The sequence below is a fragment of the Carlito syrichta genome, unplaced genomic scaffold (genome assembly GCF_000164805.1).
Source record: "Carlito syrichta isolate Samal-C Ts95f unplaced genomic scaffold, Tarsius_syrichta-2.0.1 Scaffold313936, whole genome shotgun sequence".
Lineage (NCBI taxonomy): Eukaryota > Metazoa > Chordata > Mammalia > Primates > Tarsiidae > Carlito > Carlito syrichta.
Window position 1 is genome coordinate 483,732 of NW_007258032.1, and position 24,801 is coordinate 508,532.

At 44.4% G+C, this 24,801-nt stretch overlaps 1 protein-coding gene across 1 annotated transcript in view; it reads right to left on the reverse strand.

Annotated features, from left to right (window-relative positions):
* The window catches only part of MCF2L2 (MCF.2 cell line derived transforming sequence-like 2), a 268,860-nt gene that overhangs the window by 218 nt on the left and 243,841 nt on the right, over positions 1-24,801 (reverse strand). Inside the window, exons 26-28 of the mRNA XM_008070688.1 lie at positions 12,432-12,465; positions 10,258-10,355; positions 121-209 (exon numbers count right to left, since the gene is read on the reverse strand). Of these exons, the coding sequence (XP_008068879.1) occupies positions 121-209; positions 10,258-10,355; positions 12,432-12,465 (221 nt within the window). The remainder of the gene's footprint in view (positions 1-120; positions 210-10,257; positions 10,356-12,431; positions 12,466-24,801) is intronic.

Sequence of the window (24,801 nt, forward strand, 5' to 3'; positions counted from 1 at the left end):
GGGGCGAGAATCATGAAGGGCGGCAGGGGGGGAGGGGATGAGGGAGAGGAAGGGCAGGAGGAGCTGATGAGTAGGAATGAGGGGGACGCGAGAGGAGTGTGAAGGAAGGACGTGAATTACACTCAGAGCGCTGCCGTCCCTTTGCATGCCTTCTGCACCTTCGCCGTCTTCACGGGGTTCCCTGGAGACAAACTCCCTGCTGAAGCAGCCTTGGGGAAAGAAAGGGGGAAATTGGAGCTGCTGTGTGTTGGGTGGGGCGGGGGGAGAAGGCAGCCCCTCTGCCCATGGCCTGTCTCGGGCACTCGTCCTCCCTTCTCTAACTCCTGCCTCCGCCCCCAGGCCTGGACCGCTTCACTTGGGCGGACACTGGGTGGGGAAGAGTCTGTGAGCTCCAGGTTGCCTTTCCAGCTCTGAAATGCTGAAACTGTGACCCACAAGCAACCTTGAAAATAAAATAACTACAAACCGGTAACTAAAGCTAAACTAAACCAAATAGAAAGCTAAAATAAATAAAAATTAACGAATAAAACTAAAAATAAAAAGACAAATAATGGAAAATAACTAAAACTAACTCAAAACTGAATAAATCTATTCACAAATATTTCAGAAACTAACTTGGAACCAACCCGCTCTCAAAGGAAACGCCCTTGAAACTGACACACACACTCCACTAACTGTCCCTGCTGTGAACCACGTGGTGTCCATAACCCACCTGCTTGTTCCTGCAAGAAAACAGTTTCTTTTTGTGTTCACTGGTCATCTTCCCTCTTTCCCTCCTTCCCTCTCTCCTCCCTCCCTTCCTCTTGTTTCTCCCCTAATTGACGTCCATTTCCCATCTCCTTGGCCACTTCTGCCAAATGTCACTGAGCCTGCCTATGGGAAAATCAGAGGAACAAGCAAGTGCATCCTGCTTCTCTCACCAACAAATTGATTAACAGGCCATCAGTGGTTTCTACAGGTCAGCTACTGTATTCCCCGGGTCTGTGTTGGACACTGTGGGGAGCAGCAGCCACCGCCAAATACTGGTCAACTGCCTCGTGCCTGGTGGGATGTCAGGCATTTGTCAAAATGTAAGCCTCACAACAACCCTGCAAGGGGCTCAGCCTCATTTAGAGTTGGGGAAACTGAGATAAGACAGCTTGGTGGTTCTTTTGGCCTGTAAGCACTGCAGCTGGACTCCACAGCATTCCTGTTCTTCACCTTCCCTCTAGTAGGATGTGTTTCCACACTGCTCACAAGTCAGGGTAGGCAGCCATGCCTCTGCACAAGGACCCCAACATGTGGCAGCCCCAGACCGAGGGTCTGTTATGTAATTCATCCCACAGGAATCGGAGTGTGAGACAGTTTCTGTTCAGGTGACAATTCAGGGAGGGGTTTGGGCAGGCCATGAAGGGTAAGAGGACATTTTGGGCAGAGGCATGGCCAGAGGACAGGTATGGCGGCAGTGGAAGGAAACTGCAGTTGGCAGGGGAACAATTATCTCGCTGAGCTGGTAGTGAGCCAGTGGCAGCCCCCGACTTGCTGCCCAAGGTCCCCCACAGGCTATGTTCTGGGCCCTCTCCAAAGCAGGTCAGTGGAGGCTGTGTGAGCAGCATGGGGCAGGGGAGGCAACAGGGCGGCACCTCCTTGGAGACCCCTGAAATTCCGCCTGACACTGGCATTCTCCAAGGGGGTTGGACATTGTTCTCTCAGGTTGAACAAGTCCTGATCAAATTCCTAGTCCTAGAAGGTGGGAAGGGTGGAGGGGGGCAGAGGAGGAGCTGGCTCAGGGATGTGTCCCCACCTCCCTCCTCCAGATGTGACTTGAGAGCATCTTCAGGAAGTCCCAAGAGACTCCTCTTTAGGACAGTTATCCAGCCCTGGGGTCCCCTTTTTGCCAGGAGCAAACAGTAAAGACAGAAGAATGACCACCTTGCTGAAAGGTCTGGGTGTGCCCTCCGTGTTCGCCCCTTGGGCCCTGGGCTCTGGGCAGCAGAGATAATGTCCCATTCACCCAGCATCCCCCACAACTGGAAGAAACCCAGAATTCTCAAAACCAGCAAACCTTAGGGAACATTCCGCGGGCAGAGCCCCTGGTGCTTTGGGAGGAAAGACCAGCTCACCGGGCACCAGCCAAGGGTGATTGTCAACAGCCAGGCTGTGGGCATGGTGGGGACTGGCTCAAGGCCCCATGGGAGCCAAGGCAGGGCCAGGACAAGGGGTGTCCTGACTCCTAGACCATGTTCCTTCCCTCCCCCAGCCCTTTCCAGACCCGGCTCCCTTGGCTGCCTTTTGCTCTTTTTTAAGTCATCTGCACGTTTAACCCCTGCTGGATTCGCTGGCCATGGATCTGAGGCCCCGAGAGTCTTGGGTTCTAAGGATCTGGGAGCACTGAGGGTATCTCAGACTCAGAATTTGGCCAGTCACAAGCGTGTGAGTGAACAGAGGAGAGGCCAGTTGGCTGGTGGTGGGAAAAGGGGCTTTGGGGTTTGTCAGACCAGAGTGCAACTCTAACTTTGCCACCAACTAGCTGTGTGATCTTCGGTAAGTCACTTAGCCTCTCTGAGCATCAGTTTCTTTATCTCTAAAATGGGAATAATAATATCTATTTTTCAGTATTGATATGAGAATTAGCAAAAATGTTGATAAAATATAATGACAAGTATACATCATAAGAATCCAATGAATAACATCTGTTATGATTATAGTTCATATAATCACAATAATACTGAAGAGGGGGGGTCTCAGAACACCTCTGGGCACTCCAAATGTGCTATTATGGCTTCCATTTGTCTGCCATTGTCTCATCCTCATAAATACCCCGGGGTAGAAACAGATTGTAAGGATAATAAATGACTTTGAGAAGAAACACAGAAAACACGCCCCCCCAAGAAAAATCAAACCAAACATGCAGACTCTTGGCACATATTCAGTTTAATTATAGCAAAATTTTAAGTGATAGTTGTGTTCTTGGAATATGGTTGGTATGACTCTGGTCCAAGCCAAGGTCTAGCAGTGTGTTGAGTAGATCCACCCTGAGTCTCTCGGGCACTCTCAGTCTATGTATAAGCACAAAGAATATTGGTGGGGCCAGGTGTAGTAGGTCATGCCTATAATCCTGGCATTTTGGGTGTCTGAAGTGGGAGGATCGCTTGAGCCCAGGAGTTTGAGGTTACAGAGTTATGATCGCACCACTGCATGCCAGCCTGGATAACAGAGACTGTCTCTGAAAAATAAAATGAATGAAAAGTGTGTAGGTGGAGAAGGACAAGAAGAATGGGAAAGATAGGCCATGAAAATTCATGCTAATAAGGACTGGATGGACAACCATTTATTTATTTATCTCACTCTGTTGCCCAAGCTGGAGTGCAGTGGCATGATCACGGCTCACCGCAGCCTGGACTTCCTGGGCTCAGACAATCCTTCTGACTTAGCCTCTCGAGTAACTGGGACTACAGGCATGCACCACCACGCCTGGCTAATTTGTTTTTTTTTTTTTTTGTAGACACGAGGTCTTGCTATGTTGCCTAGACTGGTCTCAAATTCCTGGGCTCAAGCAGATCTCCCACCTTAGCCTCCCAAATTGCTGAGATTACAGGCATGAGCCATCCATGCCCAGCCAGAATGATAAGTCTTTATTTTGATCAAACAAACTGAGTAAAATTTATTAACAAGTGAACCCATTTGTGAGTTTCAGTTATCCTCATCAGAATACATATTTTAGGCAAAGTAAACAGAATTTGAAGACAAAATCGTGGCTTTTCCCTTGCTGGCCACTGGATGGCACACAGGGACCACTATAGACCCTGCTAGTTCAGGGGCCGCTCTTACCCGGGGATACTGGCAAACCCTTTCTTTCAAACCGGGTTTTTCTCTGTACCTTACAAGTATGCACCACTTTGAAAGGGCTGTCTCTGTCACATGAAATAAAGTGTGTCATTTTCACCCAGGGGTCGGGGTTGGAGAGCTGCCTTCCAGTAATCCCTCCCTTTCCCTGGAGGAAGAGTAGGTGACTTGCTAATGATTATAGGCCAGCAGAGGTCTGGGCACTAGCCTGACAGTTTCATCTCATTTTGTCCTCACATCAAGACGACGCATTGTTACCTCTGCTTTGTGAAATAAATGACAAAAGAATTGAAGCAGAGAGAGGTTATGGAACTCATCCAAAGAAATGGAGATGAACTTGAACCTGAGTTTGGAAGATCCAGAGTTTGAGTCCTCCGTCATTGTGCAGTGTTGCCAACCAAGCTTCCTCTCTGTTTTCGGGGACTTAACACATGGGGCCACGTTCTGCTTGATTCATTCCAGTAGCTCTCTGGAGCTCATGACATGAGAGAGCTCCAGAATGTTCCCAGGGGTACAAGGCTGGATTAGGACTGCTCTCTTTTTTTTCTTTTTTGAGTTGGGTCTCACTTTGTTGCCCAGGCTGGAGTACAGTGGCATGATCACAGCTTACTGCAGCCTTGAACTCTTACACTCAAGTGATCCTTCTGCCTCACCTCCGGAGTAGCTGGGACTATAGGTGTGCACCACCACACCTGGCTAATTTTTAATTTTTTTTGTAGATTCAAGGTCTCTTCTTGTTGCCTAGATGGTCTCAAACTCCCGGGCTCAAGTAATTCTCCTGCCTCAGCCTCCCAATGTGCTGGGATTACATGCCTACTCTGGGACTAGGATTGCTCACTTATTGGCCCAGAGTGTAACCCTGGATACCTAGGGTGATCTGTAGCTGAAGAGTCTATTTCATTTGCAAACCTGTCTTTGACCCAGAAGAAGCAAATCACTTATAAGCATTCAATGCATTGCTTTCAGATTCCACATATTGATATTCTCAGGGCACATTTTTCCCAGTGTATTTTCTGTTGTCAAAGTCCCTGGCTTTTTTTTTTTCCTATCCCTTATAATTATGCACAACTTTGAAAGGACTGTCTCTGTCACATGAAGTGAAGTGTATCATTTTAAATAAATAAATAAATAAATATAATAATACAATAAAAGTGTATTTATTTTCATTAAATAAATAGATTGTCCACTAAAGGAAAAGAGAATACTCCCCAGTCCTTATCAGCATGAATTTTCATGGCCTATGGCCTATCTTTTCCATTCCTCTTGTCCTTTTCCACCCAACACTCTTTTTGTTCATTTTATTTTTCAGAGGCAGAGCCTTGCTCTGTCATCTGGGCTACTGGGATGGTCTGAGCAGGCTGTCTTAGACGTTCAGAGCTTTTGAGAGCTGGGGTCAAAAAATTTCACAGCTGGGAAAGCACCTCCCAGCTCAGCAACCGGATGCCCTCAAATGTTCTGGGTTGGAATAAGCCCACAAGCGGGTGGTAGGCGTGAAGAACAAGCCAATATGTCTAGTTGGGTTCAGTTCAGCCTGGCCCGTTTCATGAGAGATTTACTGGAAATGTTCAATGAGATTAAAACGTAAAGCCACCCAAATTTTAGTATGGCTCCAGTTTTTAAAAAATTCACTGGGCACGGTGGCTCATGCATGTAATCCCAGCACTTAGGGAGGCAGAGGTGAGCGAATTGCCTGAATCCAGGGGTTCGAGACCAGCTTGGGCAACTTGGCGAGACCTCGAATCTACAGTAAGTAAAAAAATTAGCCGGATGTGATGGCACGCGCCTGTGGTTCCAGCTACTTGGAAGGTTGAGGCAGAAGGATCGCAGGAGCCCAGCTGGTCGAGGCTGCAGTGGCTGTGAGCGTGCCACTGCACTCCAGCCTGGCAGACAGAGTGAGACTCCTCAAAAAAAAAAAATTTCATGCATTTCTATAGACAAAAAGTCTGAGAGAAGACATTTATAGCAGTCATATCTGGGTATGGCCGATTTGTACTGTCCTGTGTTTTCTAAATTTTTCACCATCTACATGTGTATTCTTTTTATAATCAGAAATGGAAATATAAAATAGTTAAAACCAATTGGTCAGATATCTAAAATAACCCACAATCTCTCCAGAGAGGACTGTTTGCTAAAATGTATTTTCTTCAGCAAAATACTAGAAGACACAAAATGAATTTGAATAACAGTAAAATAATAATAATAATAATAATGAAAGTAACTAGATTAACTAGGCCTAAAAGGAAAGGCCACAAACATTAGCAAAGAAGCAATCATATGTGCTATACTAGGTAGTCCACAGACCACCTCCAAGACCCTGAGCTCTGTCAACTCTGACGTGGAATCACTATTCTCATTTTATGCTTTCCTCACACGTCCAGGGCTTTGCAAAACAGGGACAAAAGCAAATTCAGAAATTCAAAACTTTCAGCCCAATCGAAGCTAGTAAAATAGTATTAGTTTAACTCCTTTATTTTCACTATCAGCTGCCAGAGAGAGGTTGGTAGAAACAGCATCCCCGCCTGTTCTGTGACTGTCCTATCCCGAAACTGCATAGGTCCTCAGGAGAATTCCCATCTTCCTTCCCCATCGCAGGCCTGATCCCGACCGGCATGAGGAATCTTACCACTTTGTTCTTATGCCAGTTGACCAGTAGACAGAGAAAACAGTTAATATACTGGAAGAAGACATGGGCCCTGATCAGGAGCTACTGCTGAACAGAGGCAGAGAGGATCATGTCTGATACCCAGGCGATACACTGGGGCATCTCTCAACATTCCCTTGCCCAGTTGTAACTGTGAAGGGCTGAGTGAAATAACCATAGCCTGAGCTGGGCGTGGTGGTGTGCACCTGTAGTCCCAGTTACTCGGGAGGCTGAGGCGGGAGTATTGCTTGGGGCAGAAGTTTGAAACCAGCACGGGCAACATAGAGATACCCCATCTCTACAAAAATTTAAAAAGATTAGCCAGGCATGATGACACGTCCTATAGCCCCAACTACTCAGGAAGTTGGAGTAGGAGGACCACTTGAGCCCAGAAGTTCAGTGGGCTATGATCACACCGCTGCACAGTCTGGCCAATACAGCAAGACCCCATCTCTTAAAAAAAAAAAAAAAAAAGAACCATAGCCTGTGAAGAGTCTGGGACTCCCACGATTCATGGGAAAGAAAGATAAGCAGGAGGAGAGGATGACTTGAAGGTACAGCCAAGGACCAACTGCAGCAGGTGGGAGACATGTATTTAAGTAGGAACCTTACTGTGTCCCCTTGTGGAAGTGTCTCCCTTGGAAAGTGAGCCGCCTAGACCCACTGAGGCTAGAACTGTAGGGATGGGGAGAACACATTTCCCATGTGGGTCACTGGAGTGGTCATGAGCAAGGCCGCAACTCGTTTGACTTCTTGGCTCCCAAGTTCATACACTCTGCCCACTGGGGGCACCACACCATGAACTAGCCACTGGTTTAAGGTATACTCCGCATCCTGAGGGCCAGCGCTCCATCCCCACCGTGTTTTGTCCAAACTGCTGCTTCTCCTCACCTTCAGAGGCTGCCCACCATCCATCAGGCTGAATGTGGTGGTAGGACCTGTGGACCTTCGTCCACAGCTGTTCCTCATTTGCCGTAGTGAGTCCCCCGATCAAAGCAATATTACATGGCTCATCACACACTGTACTTTGTAGCCCAAAGGGGTCTGACAAAATCAACCTGCCTCCTCGAGGAACAGAACCAAACTGGGGGCTCAGCATGGACCTCTGCTGCATGTTGGACATTCACCAGTGGTAGTGGCTTGCTCAGTCTTGATGACGGGGAACCCACTGTGCAGGCCCATCACAGTCTCCGTCTGGTCCTGCTACCACTCCGTTGATGAGCCCATGGTGCGGGCACTGGGATGCCACGGAGGGAGGCGACTGACCCCTACTGGCCGAGTCATCCAGTTGGCCTGCTCATGGTACCTCTGCAGTGGGTCTTCTTTGAAGAGCATTAGAGCACAGTTCATAGATTCTCCTGTTTGGAGCTAATGCCCCTAGGTCCACATGTCTCTTCCCCATCAGGACATGTTGTAATTCGATCGTAGTTAATGTTCTGGAAGGGGTCAGGAAGGGAGGTGGGGAAGAATCTGAGGAAGGGCAAACACTGTCTTGTAGGCCTCATCTGAGGCTTCTGCATAGTCTCAGGGGAAAGGGACAGGTATCTCTTACAACAAGGGGAAATAGGCTGCTGCTGCCAGCTGAGGAGGTCAAGGGTATGCATCCAGATACCCTCATGCCAAGTTTTAGGGTCCTTCATCTTCCCTGTCAGGGTCTGACTTTGCTCATCTACTGGCAAAGAGCCCCAGATGACCCGGTGGCAGACTTGCCTAGGCAGAGAATTCTTCCTTCTCTCAAGTTCGGTCATTTCACATGAGCTCAGTCTGCCTCTGCTACAGGAGAGAAGGGGCTAAGCGTTGGTGAGGAGGCCCTGTGATTCTCACACTGTGCTTTTATTGGTGATTCATCTGAGTTTGTCACTTTCTGTCTTCAATCATCAGTGGTGCTTAGTGACAATCTCCCAGTTCCACCTTCCTGTTAGGTAAAATTTTCCTCAGGTCTCTCAAATGCTGGAGACATTTACCAGCTGGTATGTCTCTGTCGACCTGTTTCTGATCCCAGGTCACTGCAGGTGAAGGTCTTAGCAACTAAACTGCTGCAGCAGACCAGGGACCAGGACTCCCAATACTCCACCTACCACTAGAGATAGGGTCCTCAAGGCCATCCAACAGGCAAGTGACCCAATACCAGAATCCCATCCATTCTAGGACCTCTCCTGGGCTAACCATCTTAGGCCAAGTTCCCCAGAAGAAGAATGTGTGAGTGTGTTATTGAGAAAGGATTTTCAGATGAAACCTGGATGGCAGTGAGGGCAGAAACTGGGGCAGGGAAGAACTCAGGCATAGAAGTGGGTTTGGCTGAAGTCTGGTAACAGCCTGATCCCCTAGGAAATGCTGGTGCACCATCTTGAGACAGAAGGGCTGGCTTGTGTGCCCTGAATCAGCAAGTCCTCAGTGGGCCACAAGCTGCCCTTAGGGGAGGACATAACCTCTTAGGCATTTCCTGACTAGGTGACTCTGGCCAGCTAGGGGCAATTGCCAGAAGGGCACAACTGTGAGCTATTGTCAGCTAACCTCACAGCAGCTGAGAAGCGGGTGCACCAGCCTAGAAAGAGGATCTGTCTGGGTAGGGTGTCAATAGTCTCTACTACAATACCGTGCATGTGGTTATTTTCGGAAGACAATTTGTTTTAGATCAGTTTTAGGCTCACAGAAAAATTACCAGGCAGCTAAAGATGTCCCATATTCCTCCTGTTCTCCACACACATAGCCTCCCTGTGATCAACATTTCCCACCAGAGTGGCACATTTGTTATAACCAATGAACCTATACGGATACATCATATTCATCCAAAGTCCATAGTTTACAACACGGTTCACTCTTGGTGTTGTACATTCTTTGGGTTTGGACAAGTTTACAATGACATGTACAGGAGTTGTCCTCTTATCTACGAGGGATAGCTCCCAAAATCCCCAGTGGATGCCTGAAACCGCAGGTATTACTGATTCCCATTGCTGTCTGTTGGAATGTGTTCCCCTTCATGTCCTCCGCCCACAAATATAAGGCCTTTTCCATCTTAACTAAGCACTTACCACACACTGTGGCTGGGACTTTTGCCATTTGAGGCGCAACAGCAAAACTAGCACAAATTTCTGTTTTTCTCTTCACAACTTCATGGATAGATTTGTTCTTACCATAGATCTTAACAACTTTAGCATATGATTTTTTTCTTCCCGTATGTCAAGAACTTTCACCTTTTCACTTAGAGGAAGCGTTTTATGGCTTCTCTTTGACATATCTTGAATTGCCAGCACCACTATTCTTGCGCTCTGGAGCTGTTATTAAATTAAATAAAGGTTACTTGAACTGAGACAGTCGATCTGCTCACCAGGAAGTCTACTAAGTGACCAAGTGACTAAGGGGCCGGGAGTGTAAACAGTGTGGATAGCAGGACAGAGCGGGGATTCATGTCCCAGGCAGGCAAGGCAGAAGGCGTGAGATTTCATCACATTACTCAGAATGACATGTCATTTAAAATTGACAAATTGTTTACTTCTGGAATTTTCCATGAAATATATTTAGACAGCAGTTGACAGAGTGACTGAATCCACAAAAAGTGAAACCATGGATAAGGGGGGACTGCCGCATTGCTTAATGTCACCTTTCATTGAATTCTGGCCTCATTAGATCAACACAAACGAATGGCAGGAAATTGGTAAAAATGCTTTCCTTTTCTCTTCCTCTTACAACTAAGGAAGAACTGGGACTTGGACAAAGTCTTCCTCAGCCTCTAAGCAGCTGGTATCATCCCTCTGCCTCTGTGTTCCGCTCTCCCAGGAGACCCTCCTTACCTGTAAGCCCACGTGCACTGGAGACTGGGTCTTCCTTGCTAGTGACTGCTCTTTCTGTGTCTTCAGTCCAGGTTACACATTCCTCTCCACCGCCTTTGCTGTAAAGAAATAACCACAGACACTGAATCACTGGAAAGAGTGACACCATTCCTCCTCAACCAGTAGGAGAGGACAGGCTCACCCTAGGTTATCTCTGGTCTAAATCTCAAGGACTTGTTTTCCTGGAGTGCAAGACCTGCTCCAGTTCTGTGGGTAATAGTCACCAAGGGGATGTTCAGAGGGTACCACTTGCTGGATTATACAGTTTATACCTAACTGGCTACAAATCTTTTTTTTTTTTTTTGAGTTGGAATCTCACTCTGTCGCCCAGACTAGAGTGCAGTGGCCACTCCCGGCCACCGCAGCCTCGACCTGCTGGGCTCCGGCGATCCTTCCGCCTCAGCCTTCCAAGTAGCCGGAATTACAGGCATGCGCTACCACGCCCGGCTGATTTTTTGATTTATTGTAGAGATGAGGTCTCGCTGCCCGGGTGGGTCTCGAACCCGCGGGCTCAGGCAATCCACTCACCTCAGCCTCCCAAAGGCGCGGGATTACAGGCTGAGCCACCGAGCCCAGCTGTCTACAAATCTTAAAGGGAGAGAGGTGAGGCAGAAGAATCTTTTGTCTTGGCTCACTCCAGCTCCCTCCTTCCTCTTTATCGACCTGAAATGCCAACTATCATAGTAACTCGTTCAGGTTAGACTAGTTCAATGAATAGATATCACTAGGCATTGGAGATCCAAGAAGACTAAGATGGGCCTGGCTGACCTCATCGCCCCCAGCTTTGCTTACACAGTAGTTTGTCGGTCTCATCAGATTATTCAATGACTTCTCTCATTTGTTTATTCACTAAACATTTACTAAGCACCTACCCAAGTGCCAGGCCCTGGTATGTGAGGCCTGAGGGAAGTTAAAACGAATAAGACAGTCTCCATGCCCTAGAGGAGTTCACAGTCTAGAAGGAAGAAACTGTAAACACACTATAAAATTATAATCTGGCATGTTAAATGCTGTAACAGAGCACTCAACAACAGCGGGCATGCAGGGGCTGTGGGGAGAAGCTCAGTTGGCTTCTAGAGAGCTTAACATTTCCCTTCTCCATCATCTCTTTGGGTTAGGGCCTGGGGGGCTTCATTAGGATCAGGAGCCTACAAAAATGAAGCGGGCTCCTGTACTGGAACTGGATCACAGCCAATGGGTTTATTCAACAAGCATATATTGGGTACCTCCTGAATGCCTTGAACAAGGAGAATTATAGATGGAGAAGGTTTATAAGAGACAGGAACAGAAGGAGTAAGGAGCACCAGGGAAGACTTAACCCTGAAGGAAGTGTTAGTGCATCTTCCTCTCAGACAGGGAATGGAGACAGGAAGAGTGATGACCAGAAGAGCTCTGAGTGGAGAGGGAAGCTGAACAAGGTTAGCTCAGAGGGTACATTTGCCTACTCAGCAAAGGAGGAGGCAGGGCACCCTGGTGGAAACAAGAGTAGAATTGGAGGTTCTCATATGAAAGCTCAAGAAAAGCAGAGCCAGTGGCAAGATCAGTTAAGGGAGATTTCAAAGTGGCAGATATGATCTCAACTGGTACCACGGCAAGCAAGCACTAGAAAATATACCCTAGACTGGCAGTGGGGTTGGAACTGGTATTTTCAACATTGGAAATCCCTTGAAATAAGCTAAGTGCTGGATAGGGATGGTGGCCCACACCTGTAATCCCAGTACTTTGGGAAGCTGAGGCAAGAGGATCGTTTGAGCCCAAGAGTTCAAGACCAGCCTGGGCAACATAGTAAGACCTCATTGCTACAAAAAAAATGAAAAAATTAGCCAGGTGTGGTGGTATACACCTGCAAGTCCAGATACTTGAGAGGCTGAGGTGGAAGAATCACTTGAGCCCAGGAGGTTGGGGTTGCAGTGAGCCATAATGGTGTCTGTACGCTCCAGCCTGAGCAACACAGGAGGACTCCAACTCAAAAAAAAAATCATGAAGAATCAATGAACTGTCTGCAGCATTGGACATATCTTTTTTTTTTTTTTAAGCAGAATTTATTGAGAGGATAGAAAAACTCCCACAGTGGGAGGGGAACCGAGGGGGTTGCCCTGGACACTTCTTAAAAAAAAAAAGAAATCAGTACTCACCTAGTGCTTGCTTCAAGCTGAAGATTCTCTTGACCTGAAATTAAAAATGAAAACGGCACTCTCAAATTTAAGTTAATTTGAATTGACTTTACATATTGATTTTTATACACACATATACATACAGAGGTAATACTATAAAAATATATGGATGTATGTAAGTCTGGATCTTATTTTCCCAGTAATTCAGAAAAGGTTGCTACTGTCCCTGGCTCACGTGGTCCTGGCATCCTCTCCCAACTCCCTGGAGTTCAAGACCAGCCTGGGCAACATAATAAGACCTCATTTCTACAAAGAATGAAAAAATTAGCCAGGTGTGGTGGTGTACACCTGCAGTCCCAGATACTTGGGAGGCTGAGGTAGAAGAATCACCTGAGCCCAGGAGGTTGAGGCTTCTGTGAGCCATGATGATGTCCATACACTCCAGTCTGAGCAACACAGGAAGACTCCAACTCAAAAAACAAACAATCATGAAGAATCAATGAACTGTCTGAACCATCCTACTGAGTTCTCAGCAAGCTTTGACTCTGGGGCCATCCAGGTTTCTACAGTTAGCTCCATTAATACTAAATTAATCAACAATGTGCCCATTTAGTACTTAATTTTTCTAAATGAGCCCAAATTGTATGGCTTGGTGAGGGAAATACCACAAGTTCCTGGGACAGTGACAAGAATCACACTCTGTGTTCAGGTGCTGCCTGAGTATAGGAATGATGCCAGCTGTGAGCTCAGCCTCCCAGGGCTCCCGTGGTCTACAGCTGCACCAGAGCCAAGTTCCTCAGCCTGATGTTGGAGGTCTGCCTCCCCCTCTCCATCTTGTTTCCCTCCCTTGGTCCCTGACTCTCTCAAGTGAGGTTCCAAATCACTGAATATACTCACTTTGAGGCAGCTCTGGGATTTTCAAAGGTTCTCGGGTTCATCTCTTGCTACTCATGTGACTGGTATGTGTGGCCTGGTTGCTAGGAGGGGACTGTGGCCTTGATTTCTGCCAGAACTGGGGCTTTACCTTGTATCCCACCCACACCACTGCCCTACAAAGCTACCTGCACCCTTCACTGGAGAGTCTGATCTTTCCCTGCAGTTTCCCTGGGCCTCTCAATCATGGGTGGTCATGCCACAAATGAAGAGGAGTGCCAGCCTCCCTCCCTGACTTCTGCTGCTGTGTCCCACCCATCAGTGGCACGCTTCTCTTCCCTGCCCAAGCCCTGGCTGACTCCGTAACACCTTCTGGGTACAATGCTCTCTTCTGCCTGGCAGTCTCCCAGAGGCTCTCTCTCTCCATCTCTCATCGGCTCCCAGTGTCCTTCTCACCCATGTCCCTGAGGTACCTGTATTCCTTGCCCAGGGTACAGAGTTATTTTGCCCAATGATCTACAAGGGTTGAAAGCTTGTAGGGTGGTGTAAGAATGAACTGGGGGTGATCATGTTTATATGTCAGAGCTTTCTAAAGTGCTTAACAGACATTAAGTACTGGTATTCCTGATAATCCTATTTTTGGAACCCTGGATACCAACCTCTCACCATTGCCTGGATACCCCAAGTCTGCATTTTGCCCCTGGAGTCTCATGTCCTCTGAGGGTCCAGCCTAAGGCCCTGGTTCCTGCTCACTCACACTGTCCACTGTCGGCCCTTTCTGAATTCTTAGAGTCTTCGTTTGCATCACTCACAGTGATCTGAATCTGCTTGGTGCACCAGGCCCAGAAAACCCAGTTTTGCAGCTGATGAGTTGTGTTCAACTGACCCTCTGCTTATGTGTCTGTAAAAGGAAGTGGCTGCGACAGTACCTCTAGGCCCGTCTTTCACCTCAGTAGGCTTTTCTTTTTATCTAAACTACATGTAGGGGTCTGGTTGCTTCTTATCTGGATTTTGCATTCCTTTCACAATCTAGAGAGCACAGCGCCAGTCCTTGTAGGGGGCTTAAGAAATGTATTTCTAAATTGTCAACTGAAGAAGTGTCATGTCCTCATAATAAACATGTCTTTTTCTGTGTGGCAGGTCAGGGAATGGGGGATTCAGTTAAAATTTAAATTGTTGGTTAAGCTCAATATTGTTACGAAATTAATTTTCACCAAATTGGTCTATAGATGTTATACAACCCCAGGTGAAATCCCAATAAGCTTTTTTGAGAAGTTGACAAGTGGATTTTAAAATACATAGGGAACTGTAAAGGATGCAGAATAATCTAAACAACTTTCAAAAGGGAGAACAAAATTGGAGACTCAAACTGCCTGATTTTAAGATTTATTATAAAGATTTATTAGTAATCAAGATAATGAGGTATCGATGTCAAGATAGACAAATAGATCAATGGAAAAGGATAGGACATCCAGGAATAGATTCACTTACATAAATAGCTAATTGAAGAAAGAATACTCTTTTGAACAAGTGGTCATAGAACAACCAGACGTCAATATGCAAGGGCTGAACTTAGATCCCTACCTCACACCATATGTGAAACAAAAGCAGAAACAAAAACTCCTCCAAATAAATCCGAGACCTAATTGTAAAACTTAAACTATAAAACTTCCAGAAGAAAACAAAGAAAGTCTTTGTGGCCTTTAGATAAATATTTCTTAGGCAGGACACCAAAAGCATGATTCATATAATTTTGAAAATTGAATTTTATCAGACTTAAAGGCTTCTGCTCTTCAAAAGTTACTCTTAAGACAAGAAAAAAGATAAGCCACACACTGAAAGAAAATATTTGCAAAGAATGTATCTAACAAATAACATGTATCTAGGATACATACAAAAACTCTCAAAACTCAACAATAATAAAATTACCAGCAAAAGATTTGAACAGCTACTTCACCAAAGATGATATACAGATGGCAAAGAAACGCATGAAAAGGTGCTCAACCATTAGTCACTAGGGAGAAGCAAATTAAAACCTTAATGACATACCACTACAAACCTATTGAAAGTATGAAAATTTCAGACACACCAGGTGTGGTGGCTCATGCCTGTAATCCCAGTGCTTTGGGAGGCTGAGGTAGAAAATTGCTTGAGGCTAGGTGTTCAAGACAAGCCTGGGCAACCCAGTGAGACTCCATCCCTACAAAAAACTTTAAAAATTAGCCTGGCATCACGGCATACACCTGTAGTATCAGCTACTTGGGAAGTTGAGGCAGAAGAACCTCCTGAGCCCAGGAGGTTGAGACTGTGGTGAGCCCTGATCATGTCATTGTACTCCAGCCTGGGTGACAGAGTGAGACCCTGTCTTTAAAATAAGTAACCAAATGAATAAAAGACTGAAAATCCAAGTGTTGGTGAGGTTATGGAGCAAGTGGAACTCTCATACATTGCTATGGGAATGTAAGATGGTATAATCACTTTGGAAAATAGCAATTTGTGTCATTTCTTCCCTCCCCCTTCCTTCTCTCTCTAGCTCTCTTTCTCTCTTTATTTCTGTGACAGGATCTAGCTATATTTTCCAGGCTGGAGTGCAGTGGCTATTCACAGTCATGATCCCACTACTGATCAACATGGGAGTCTGGACCTGCTCCATTTCCAATGTGGGCCAGTTCAGCCCTCTTTAGGCAACCTGGTGGTCCCTCGATCCCAGGAGGTCACCATATTGATGTCGAACTTAATCCAGGCACCTGGTTGGCATAGCGCACCACAGCCCGGAACTCCTGGTTCCAAGCCATCTTGCCACTCAGCCTCCCTAGTAGCTGGGACTGCAGGCACGTGCCACCATGCCCAGTGGTAATTTTTTAAAGAGTTAAACATACATCTACCCCATGGTCTGACTATTACACTCTCAAGAGAACTGAAAACACATGTCCACACAAAGACTTGTACTCGGATGTTCATAGCAGCTTTATTCAAAATAGTGCAAAAGCAGAAACAAACCAAATGTTTATTGACAGGCAAATGGCTAAAGAGAATGGGATCTGGACAAACAGTAGAATACTACTTAACAACAACAGAAGCACTATTGTTTACACAAAGCAACATAGATGAATCTCAGAACAGTGGTGCTGAAAGAGGCCAGACCAAAAAAGTACATACTGGGTGATTCTCTTTATGGAATTCTAGAAAATGCAAACTAATCTGTAGTGACAGAAAGCAGATTAATGAACACCTGAGGTAGATGAGGAAAGGGCAGGAGGAAGGGGATGCAAAGGGGTATGAGCAATCCTTGGGGCTGCTAGATGTGTTTATTAGCCTGACCGCCGTGATGCTTTCACTGGTGTATAAATGTGCCAAAACTTACCAAATTGTCCACTTTAAATATATGTGGTTTATTATGTTCATTATTATGTTCACGCCTCAATAAAACTGTTTTGAAAATTGTAGTATAAGGTCTCAGTCTAGAAACCTTAATAAGCTAAAATGCATACTTCAAGGCACTGGCCCTAGCTATTCTAATTCCATAGTTCTAAGGTAGAACCTAGAAGTCTACATATGTAACAAGCACTTCAGATAATTCTAATATCGGTGGTTCCTAAACCACCCTTTGAGAAACACTGACCTAGGGAGTGTGGATTTCCAGAACAACTTCGTGACTAGAATGTTTCTGGAGAAAACAAGTAACTTTTTCTACTTGAGCTGTCATATCATTCTGTATGAAGATTCTAGAACACTCATACTCAATTATCACAGCATATATTTAACACTGGATTAATAGTTTAAAAACAAAAGGAAATCAAAGGTTTTTTTCCCCCTCTGACCTTTATACTAATTAAAATCAAGTACATAATCTTATAACTAGTTCCTGGCAAAGACCTACCACAAAAAAACCTATAACACTTGGTTGCTGAGATAGGAAACTGATGTGGTGGTTTCCCAGTGACGTTTTTTAATCTTTTTCCACACCTTGTTACATACACTCTGGCACACTCCTGACCTGCTGATGATCAGAGAAGACACAAAAAGAATGAGAAATGGTTGCATTCCTGCTAAAGTCTTTGAAGACAAACTCTATCTTTTCATTTTAATACAACTTTTCTTACCGAACACACAAACCATTTCCAGTATAAATGATTTGAGATTTTCCACATGAGACTTGCGTCTCTTAATCCTAGCAACCTTACCTGAAATGAACATTAGAACTTAATTGATGAGGCTCGGTGTGGATTTTCCCACTATATGTCCCTGCTGGTATGAGAATCAATTAAAGAAAACAATGTGAAAGGATAAAGTCTACTCAAAGATTTTTTTTTTTTTTTTTTTGAGGTGGGGCCTCGCTCTGAAACCCAGACTGAGGTGCAGTGACATGATCACGATGATCACAACTCAGAGCAGCCTTGCCCTCCTTGGCTCAGGTGAGCCTTCCACCTCAGCATCCTGAGTATCTGGGACTACAGGTGCAAGCCATCACACCCAGCTAATTTTTTGATTTTTTTGTAGAGATGAGGTTTTGCTATGTTGCCAGGTTGGTCTTGAACTCCTGGGCCGAAGCAATTCACCCGCCTCGGCCTCCCTGAGTGCTGGGATTAAGGTGGGAGCCACTGCTCCCACCCTAAAGATGATCTATATCAAAAGGAGTACAGTGAATGATACCAGTAAAAATGATAGAGAAAAAATATCTCTCCAAAAGCTCTCTCCTTTATGATGCATGAAAAAACTGACAAAAATGGTCAGAAACTTTTTTTTCAGCACACCGGAAACTAAACAAAGCCTTGCAGCAATCTGGAAAGCATTTATTCCAGAAAAATGGCTGCATCTTGATATGAACAGTGGACTTTATGGTATTTTAACTTTCCCTATTCCTGTCCTTTTCTTCCTTGGCCTGCAGTAAATGGTAAAAGTTAGCAATCTGGCATCCATGGGAGGGAGCAGAACAGGGATGAACACCTGTGAAGCCTCATTCCCAGGGAATTGTCATGATTTAACACATCCAGGAGTTCCTTGAAACACTCCACTTATAAGGATGTCTTTAGACCTTACTCGGCTTGCCCAGTGTGAAAAGTCTTTTCCCCAGAGGCATTTGTAGAAAATGACTAGAGGCAATTGTTTAACTTCTTGGCAGCCTGAGGCACTGGATAAGAGTTGAGGTAAAATGAGCTAATCAAAAAGTTTAAAAGGTAAATCTTGGGAATGAGATGTTCACTGGGGTTTTGAAAATCTCCAAACTATTTGTGAGAATTTAGGAGGTCACACACATTTCGAGAGGGCATGCTATGCAAAAATCTAAGAAGGAAGGCCCTAGGATCTTATCTCTGGCTGATCAGGAGTATCTGCACAAACAGGAAGTAAAGGCTAGAGCAGAATTGTCAATTGTCTGTCTGGCTGAGTGTTGAAGGTGTGCCCCAATAGTACACAGAGCCCTCTGCCAAAGACTGGAAGACTTATTGGTTTCAGGAAATCTCGACCATGCCATCAGCTGACCATGAAACTAACTGAGCTGAGACTTCAATGGCCACACATGACAATGAATATAGACTTTAAATAATTAGTTTAGGACTGGGCACAGTGGCTCAAGCCTGTAATTCCAGCACATTGGGAGGCTGAGAAATGCTTGAGCCCAGGAGTTCAAGACCAGCCTAGGCAACATAGTGAGACCTCATCTCTACAAAAAATAAAAAAATTAGCAGATGTGGTGGTACACGCCTAAAGTCCCAGCTATGTGGGATGCTGAGATGGAAAGATCGCCTGAGCTCAGGAGGTTGAGGTTGTGGTGAGCCATGATCATGCCACTGCACTCCAGCCTAGGCACTGGAGTACAAGAACAAACTCCCATTAAACATAGTGTAAATAGATTTAAAAAAAATAAAAAAGACCGTATAGAAATTCTGGAGTTAAAAAGTATAATAATTAGGCTGGGTGTGGTGGCTCATACTTATAATCCCAGCAATTTGGGAGGTGGAAGCGGGAGGGTTACTTGAGCTCAGGAGTTCAAGACAAGCCTGGGTAACATAGTAAGACCTTGTCTCTACAAAAAAAAAAAAAAAAAAAAAATAGCCAAGTGTGGTGGTGCATGCCTGTAGTTCTAGCTACTTGGGAGGCTAATGCAGAAGGATTGCTTGAGCCTAGGAATTGCAAGCTGCAATGAGCTGTGATGATGCCACTGCACTCCAGCCTGGGCAACAGAGTGAGACCTTTACTTTAAAAAAAAAAAAAGTATAATAATTGAAATGAAAAATTCACTAGAGTGGCTCAATAGTAGATCTAAGCAGACAGAAGAATCAGACAACTTAGATACAGGTCAACTGAAATAATCTGAAAGGTCATAACATGAATTTAATATATCCAATGAGCAGCCATTTTAACATCGCCTAAATCTCGTGTTTTTTTCTAGCAGTTCATTTAACTTACCCTCTAATCACTAGCCAAGGACAGAACTGGTTTCTCAGGGGTAGCTGTTGATAATTATTTTATATCCCTCCTCCCCAGCTTGTTTTGTACTAATCAGTTTTTCTGTTTCAAGTATTTGCCTCCACCCATAAGACCCAAGTTATCCTAATCAGCCCTTTGTAACCTTTGTGACACAGACAGACCCCATCACCATGGTAGCCATCTTGTGACTAACTCATCATCTGCCTGCTGTCCATCACTTGACGTCAGTATCTGCGCTTATCTGCCTTCCATGACAACGACATGGAGCAGACCACCACCCAACCACTTTAATGACCTTCCCCCATCAAAAGGAAGGTCTAAAAAGATTCAACCTGGAGGAGCCATTTGCCACTGCTTTACTAGACTCTGGTGAAGGAGAAGTGAATCACCTACTTTGGAGAGGAGAATCCATCTCTCTCTCTCTTGCTCTCTCTCATTTGCTTTCTGAATAAACTATGTTTTCCAACCTAACTTCTGTGCAATTCTTTGCATCTTTCATGCCGCACCGGATCACACATCAGACACCCATACTCCCAGTGAAACTGACCTAACATTTGGAGGCCCCACTATCCAGTTTGAGGACGAGAAAAAAAAAAAAAGGAATGAGGAAAAAATGAACAGAGACTCAGAGACCTGTGGGACACCATCAAGCATACCAGTGATGCATAATGGAGTCTCAGAAGGAGAAGAGAGAGATAAAAGGGTTGAAATAATATTTAAAGAAATGATGGCTGAATGTTTCCCAAATTGGATTAAAAAAAAACACGTTAATCTATACATTCAAGAAAGTCTACAAACCCTGAGAAATATGAATTCAAAGAGATTCACACCTAGATATGTTATAATCACACTGCCAAAAGACAAAGAATCTTGAAGGCAGCAAGCACACAAAAGTAGTTCAGGTTCACTGGGAGTGTGGGTGTCTGATGTGTGATCTGGTGCTGCGTGAAAAACGCAATAAGATTAGCAGCTGATTCCTGTTTTATTCCTGTGGATAAACAAATTGTCCATTATATTGATGATATTTTAATATCGGGGCACACCTCGGAACAGGTATATGATGCTTTAGAGTGTATAATGATCTGTTTGCAGGAAAAAGGTTGAGAAATTAACCCTGCTAAAATACAAGGTCCAAGTCAGAATGTAAAATTTTTAGGAATCAATTGGAATGAGGGGTGTAGGATTATCCTCCCCCAAGCAAAGCAGAAAAGTTTGGACTTTGCAGTACCCAAGAGTAAAAAGGAAGCCCAGAAATTCATTGGGCTGTTCAGGTACTGGAGAAATCATGTTCCCCATCTGGGGCAAATACTCCAACCTCTATATGAAGTAACTAGGAAAAAATATGAGTTTGATTGAGGACCCGATCAGAATCAAGCCTTTGAAAAAGCCAAAGCAGCTATACAAATGGCCTTGGATCTATAGCCTATAGAGGATGGGCCCATGGAGCTCATGGTATCTACTGATAGCATGCATGCTAACTGGAGTTTGTGGCAGAAACGGAGCCCAGAGGGTACCATTGGGATTTTGGTCACGAAAACTGCCTGAGGCCGGACAACATTACACCGCTATTGAACAACAGCTTTTGGTAGAGACAGAACAGTTGACTCTGAATCATGAAGTACTATTAAGGCCAACCATACCAATTATGCAATGGATCATGAGTGATCCTGTATCACACAAAACTGGTCATGCTCAGGAAGTCAGTATAATCAAATGGAAGTGGTATATACAGAATAGAGCTAAGATGGGCCCTTCTGGCATCCTGACCCTACATGAATATATCTTTCATACACCCAGTGATAATGAGGGTTGTGAACATCAACCTCCCCTTGAATTAGAAAATTCTAAAGTAACCTAGAATCAAGGATTCGAATCATTGACTGAAGATCAACAGCAGCATGCATGGTTTACTGATGGAACTGCCAAGTATGTAGGCCATGAATGATGCTGGAAGGCAACAGCCTATAACCCTGTAACAGGGATGGCGTTAGATACCATGGGGAAAGGAAAGAGTAGTCAATTTGCAGAACTTCAGGCAGTATTTCAGGCTATTAGCTATGAAAAGGGAAAGCAATGCCATCTTTTTACCGATTCCTAGGCAGTGGCTAACGGGTTGGTTACTTGGATGTCTAAATGGCATAAAGATGAATGGAAAATACATGATAAATTATTATGGGGAAGTGAATTATGGAAAGAGATCTGGGACATGGTTCAATTTACAAATGTTTCTGTCTTTCATGTAGATGCTCACGCGTCCAAAATGTCCGTGGAACGTGAGTACAATGCCAAAACTGACTCTCTGGCTACTACAGCAGCAGCATATTCAGATGAAACCCAAATACATAAAGAACAAGCATTGGCAAAATGGATACACCATCAATCAGACCATTTAGGATCTCCTGCTATGCACAGGTGGGCACAGGATCGGGGTATCAGCATTCCTTTATCAATGTTAAAGCAGGCTAAGGATGAATGCTTAACTTGTCAGCTGGACAGTAAAAAGGCTACTCCCCAAGTTGTTACAGGGGAGCTCAATCGGGGGGAGGCACCGGCCCAAACCTGGCAAACTGACTATGTGGGGCCCTTGCCAATCTCAAGGGGATGTCAGTACATTTGTACCTGTGTAGATACCTACTCTGGAGACCTAGTCGCCTGTGCATACCAGCATGCCAATCAGAAAAGTACCTGTAGAACCTTAGATATCATCTGTTTGTGTCAGGGAATCCCATCCTAAATTCAAAGTGATAATGGTTCTCATTTTAAAGGGAAATTAATAGACCAATATTGTGAGGACCATAACTTAGAATGGGCCTATCATATTCCCTATTATCCCCAAGCTGCAGGATTAATAGAACGAATGAATGGCATGCTAAAAGAAAAATTGCGTAAATTAGGAAATGCCTCCTATACACATTGGAAAGATAATCTGTTTATGGCCTCACAGCAGCTGAATAATCGGCCCTTGGGAGAAAGTACTCCCTTGACCCGAATGATGACACCTAATCTACAGATTAGAAAGCATATTGTCACAAGTACCATGAAGTGGTGGACCTTTTCTGATAAAACACAAGTCCCACATCAAGGTCGGCTGGATATGATCTTAGAAGTATAGAAACTATTTGAATTGATTCTCTGGAACAGGTCATGGTAAGTACTGGATTGGGTATCCAGTTACCTTCTGGATATTATGGGTAAATAGCTGCTAGATCCAGTTTGGCAAAGAAAGGAATACAAATTATGGGAGAGACAATAGATTCAGACTATGTAGGGGAAATAAAAATAATGTTATATAATACATCTAAAGAAAACTTACATTTTAATGTAGGAGATAGAATAGCTCAATTCCTGATAATCCCCGATAAAAATGTTATTTGGGAACAAATTCCTGAAGCACCAAATGTTACTACCCGAGTAGGTGGTTTTAGCTCTACGAATGAGTCTGGAGTCAAAGTAAGGGTAAAAAGGCACTCGGGAGACACACCTCGGCTTGGCAAAATAATAGCTCAAGGAGATAATAATGTGATGGCATTAATGATGCCAGGACAAAAATTCCCACAGATGTTTCCCTCTAACCAGTTGTTTTATCGTACCTAGTTTATTCTTGTGCTGTCACACCTGACCGTTGATGGATGGACCCCCGGAATGAAGTTATCCAATAGCAGTACGCAGTTTAGGTGGAATTGGAAGAATGCAACTAAACCGCGCCAGCAAGACAATTTCACCTGTGATGCTAACACTGCTTGTACAATTGCCAATATAACAACAGTCAATGCCACAGCCTGGAAGGGTAAAGTTCCATTGAGGGTTATTGTAGCTGGTCCAATTAGTATTAATATATCTTCATATGTAAATACATCTTGCTGTTTAGTTAATATGAGTTTAGCCAATTCTATTACTTGGAGACAGAATTTAGAAGACCAAATAACTGTGTAATGCAACTGAATTAACTTTTACTGTAAATAGCTCCCAATTTTTACTTTGTTCAAATTCAACTGCAATTACTAATAGGAGTACTTGGGCTGATTATATTTGGATTAATGTAAATAAACCCCCAAACATTACAGTTCAGACACCCCAAGTGGTAAGGATTCCAAAATTGTGTCAATGTATCAGTTATGGCCAAAAGGGTGCTCTTTCACTTTAATGTAACTTTCCCAATTATCCCACCTTGTGCTTGCCGGAGGTGGGCATGGTATGATACCCTCTTGGGAGGGTTTGGGTCAGGAGTGGGACTAGTAAATTCCATAGATTTGGAAGTCCTGGCCAACAAATTAAAGAATACTGGGCAAGACACTGAGAAGGCCATTACTGTTAACGCCCAATGGCTTCTAACTTTGACACTTCCTCATGAGAATACATTAAGCTATCAAAAGGGTATGCTAAGACTGTTTAACAGGACCCATCTCCAACAGTATAACGTGATCATCCTTACTAACTGGACAATATGTTCTGTAGAACATCTCTATATACTGATACAAAAGGAACATGCACAATGAGCTTTGCAGAAGGAAGGAATAACAACATGGAGGGCCGTCTTTAAACTCCCTCAGATGATCTGGATAACTACTCAATGCCCAAATGTTACCTGCAAAGAAACTTGGTGTAGTGGTACCATACAATACTATTTACATTCTGTAACCAAAGAATTTATGTTCGTTTCGTGTACTCCCTCTTATTACTCCTTTCTATTTTATAGTACCTCAATTAGGCTCACATATTGACAAAGATAATATCACTTATAGGTTAGATGACTACACTGCTACAGATAAAGGACCTAATTGTAATGGTTTAATTAGATCTATGGAACCTTGTCTATTAATGCATTCCTCCAATATATGTCTTTGGACTTTGTATTCTTTTAACAATTTTTCAATGCTATATGAAATAGGAACTCAGCATCTGTGTCTTGCCGGCAATAATATATCTGAATTAGGCCTGATAGGACTGACTGCTCCGTTCTCTGGATGTCTGCAGATCTGGAGATTCTCCACTGGAACGGTGGTGTGTATTACCTGTTGCCCGATCTGGTGCATGATGTAAGCCTCACTTGGATACCATGCTGGCTTCCTCTACCACAAGTTTATTTTTA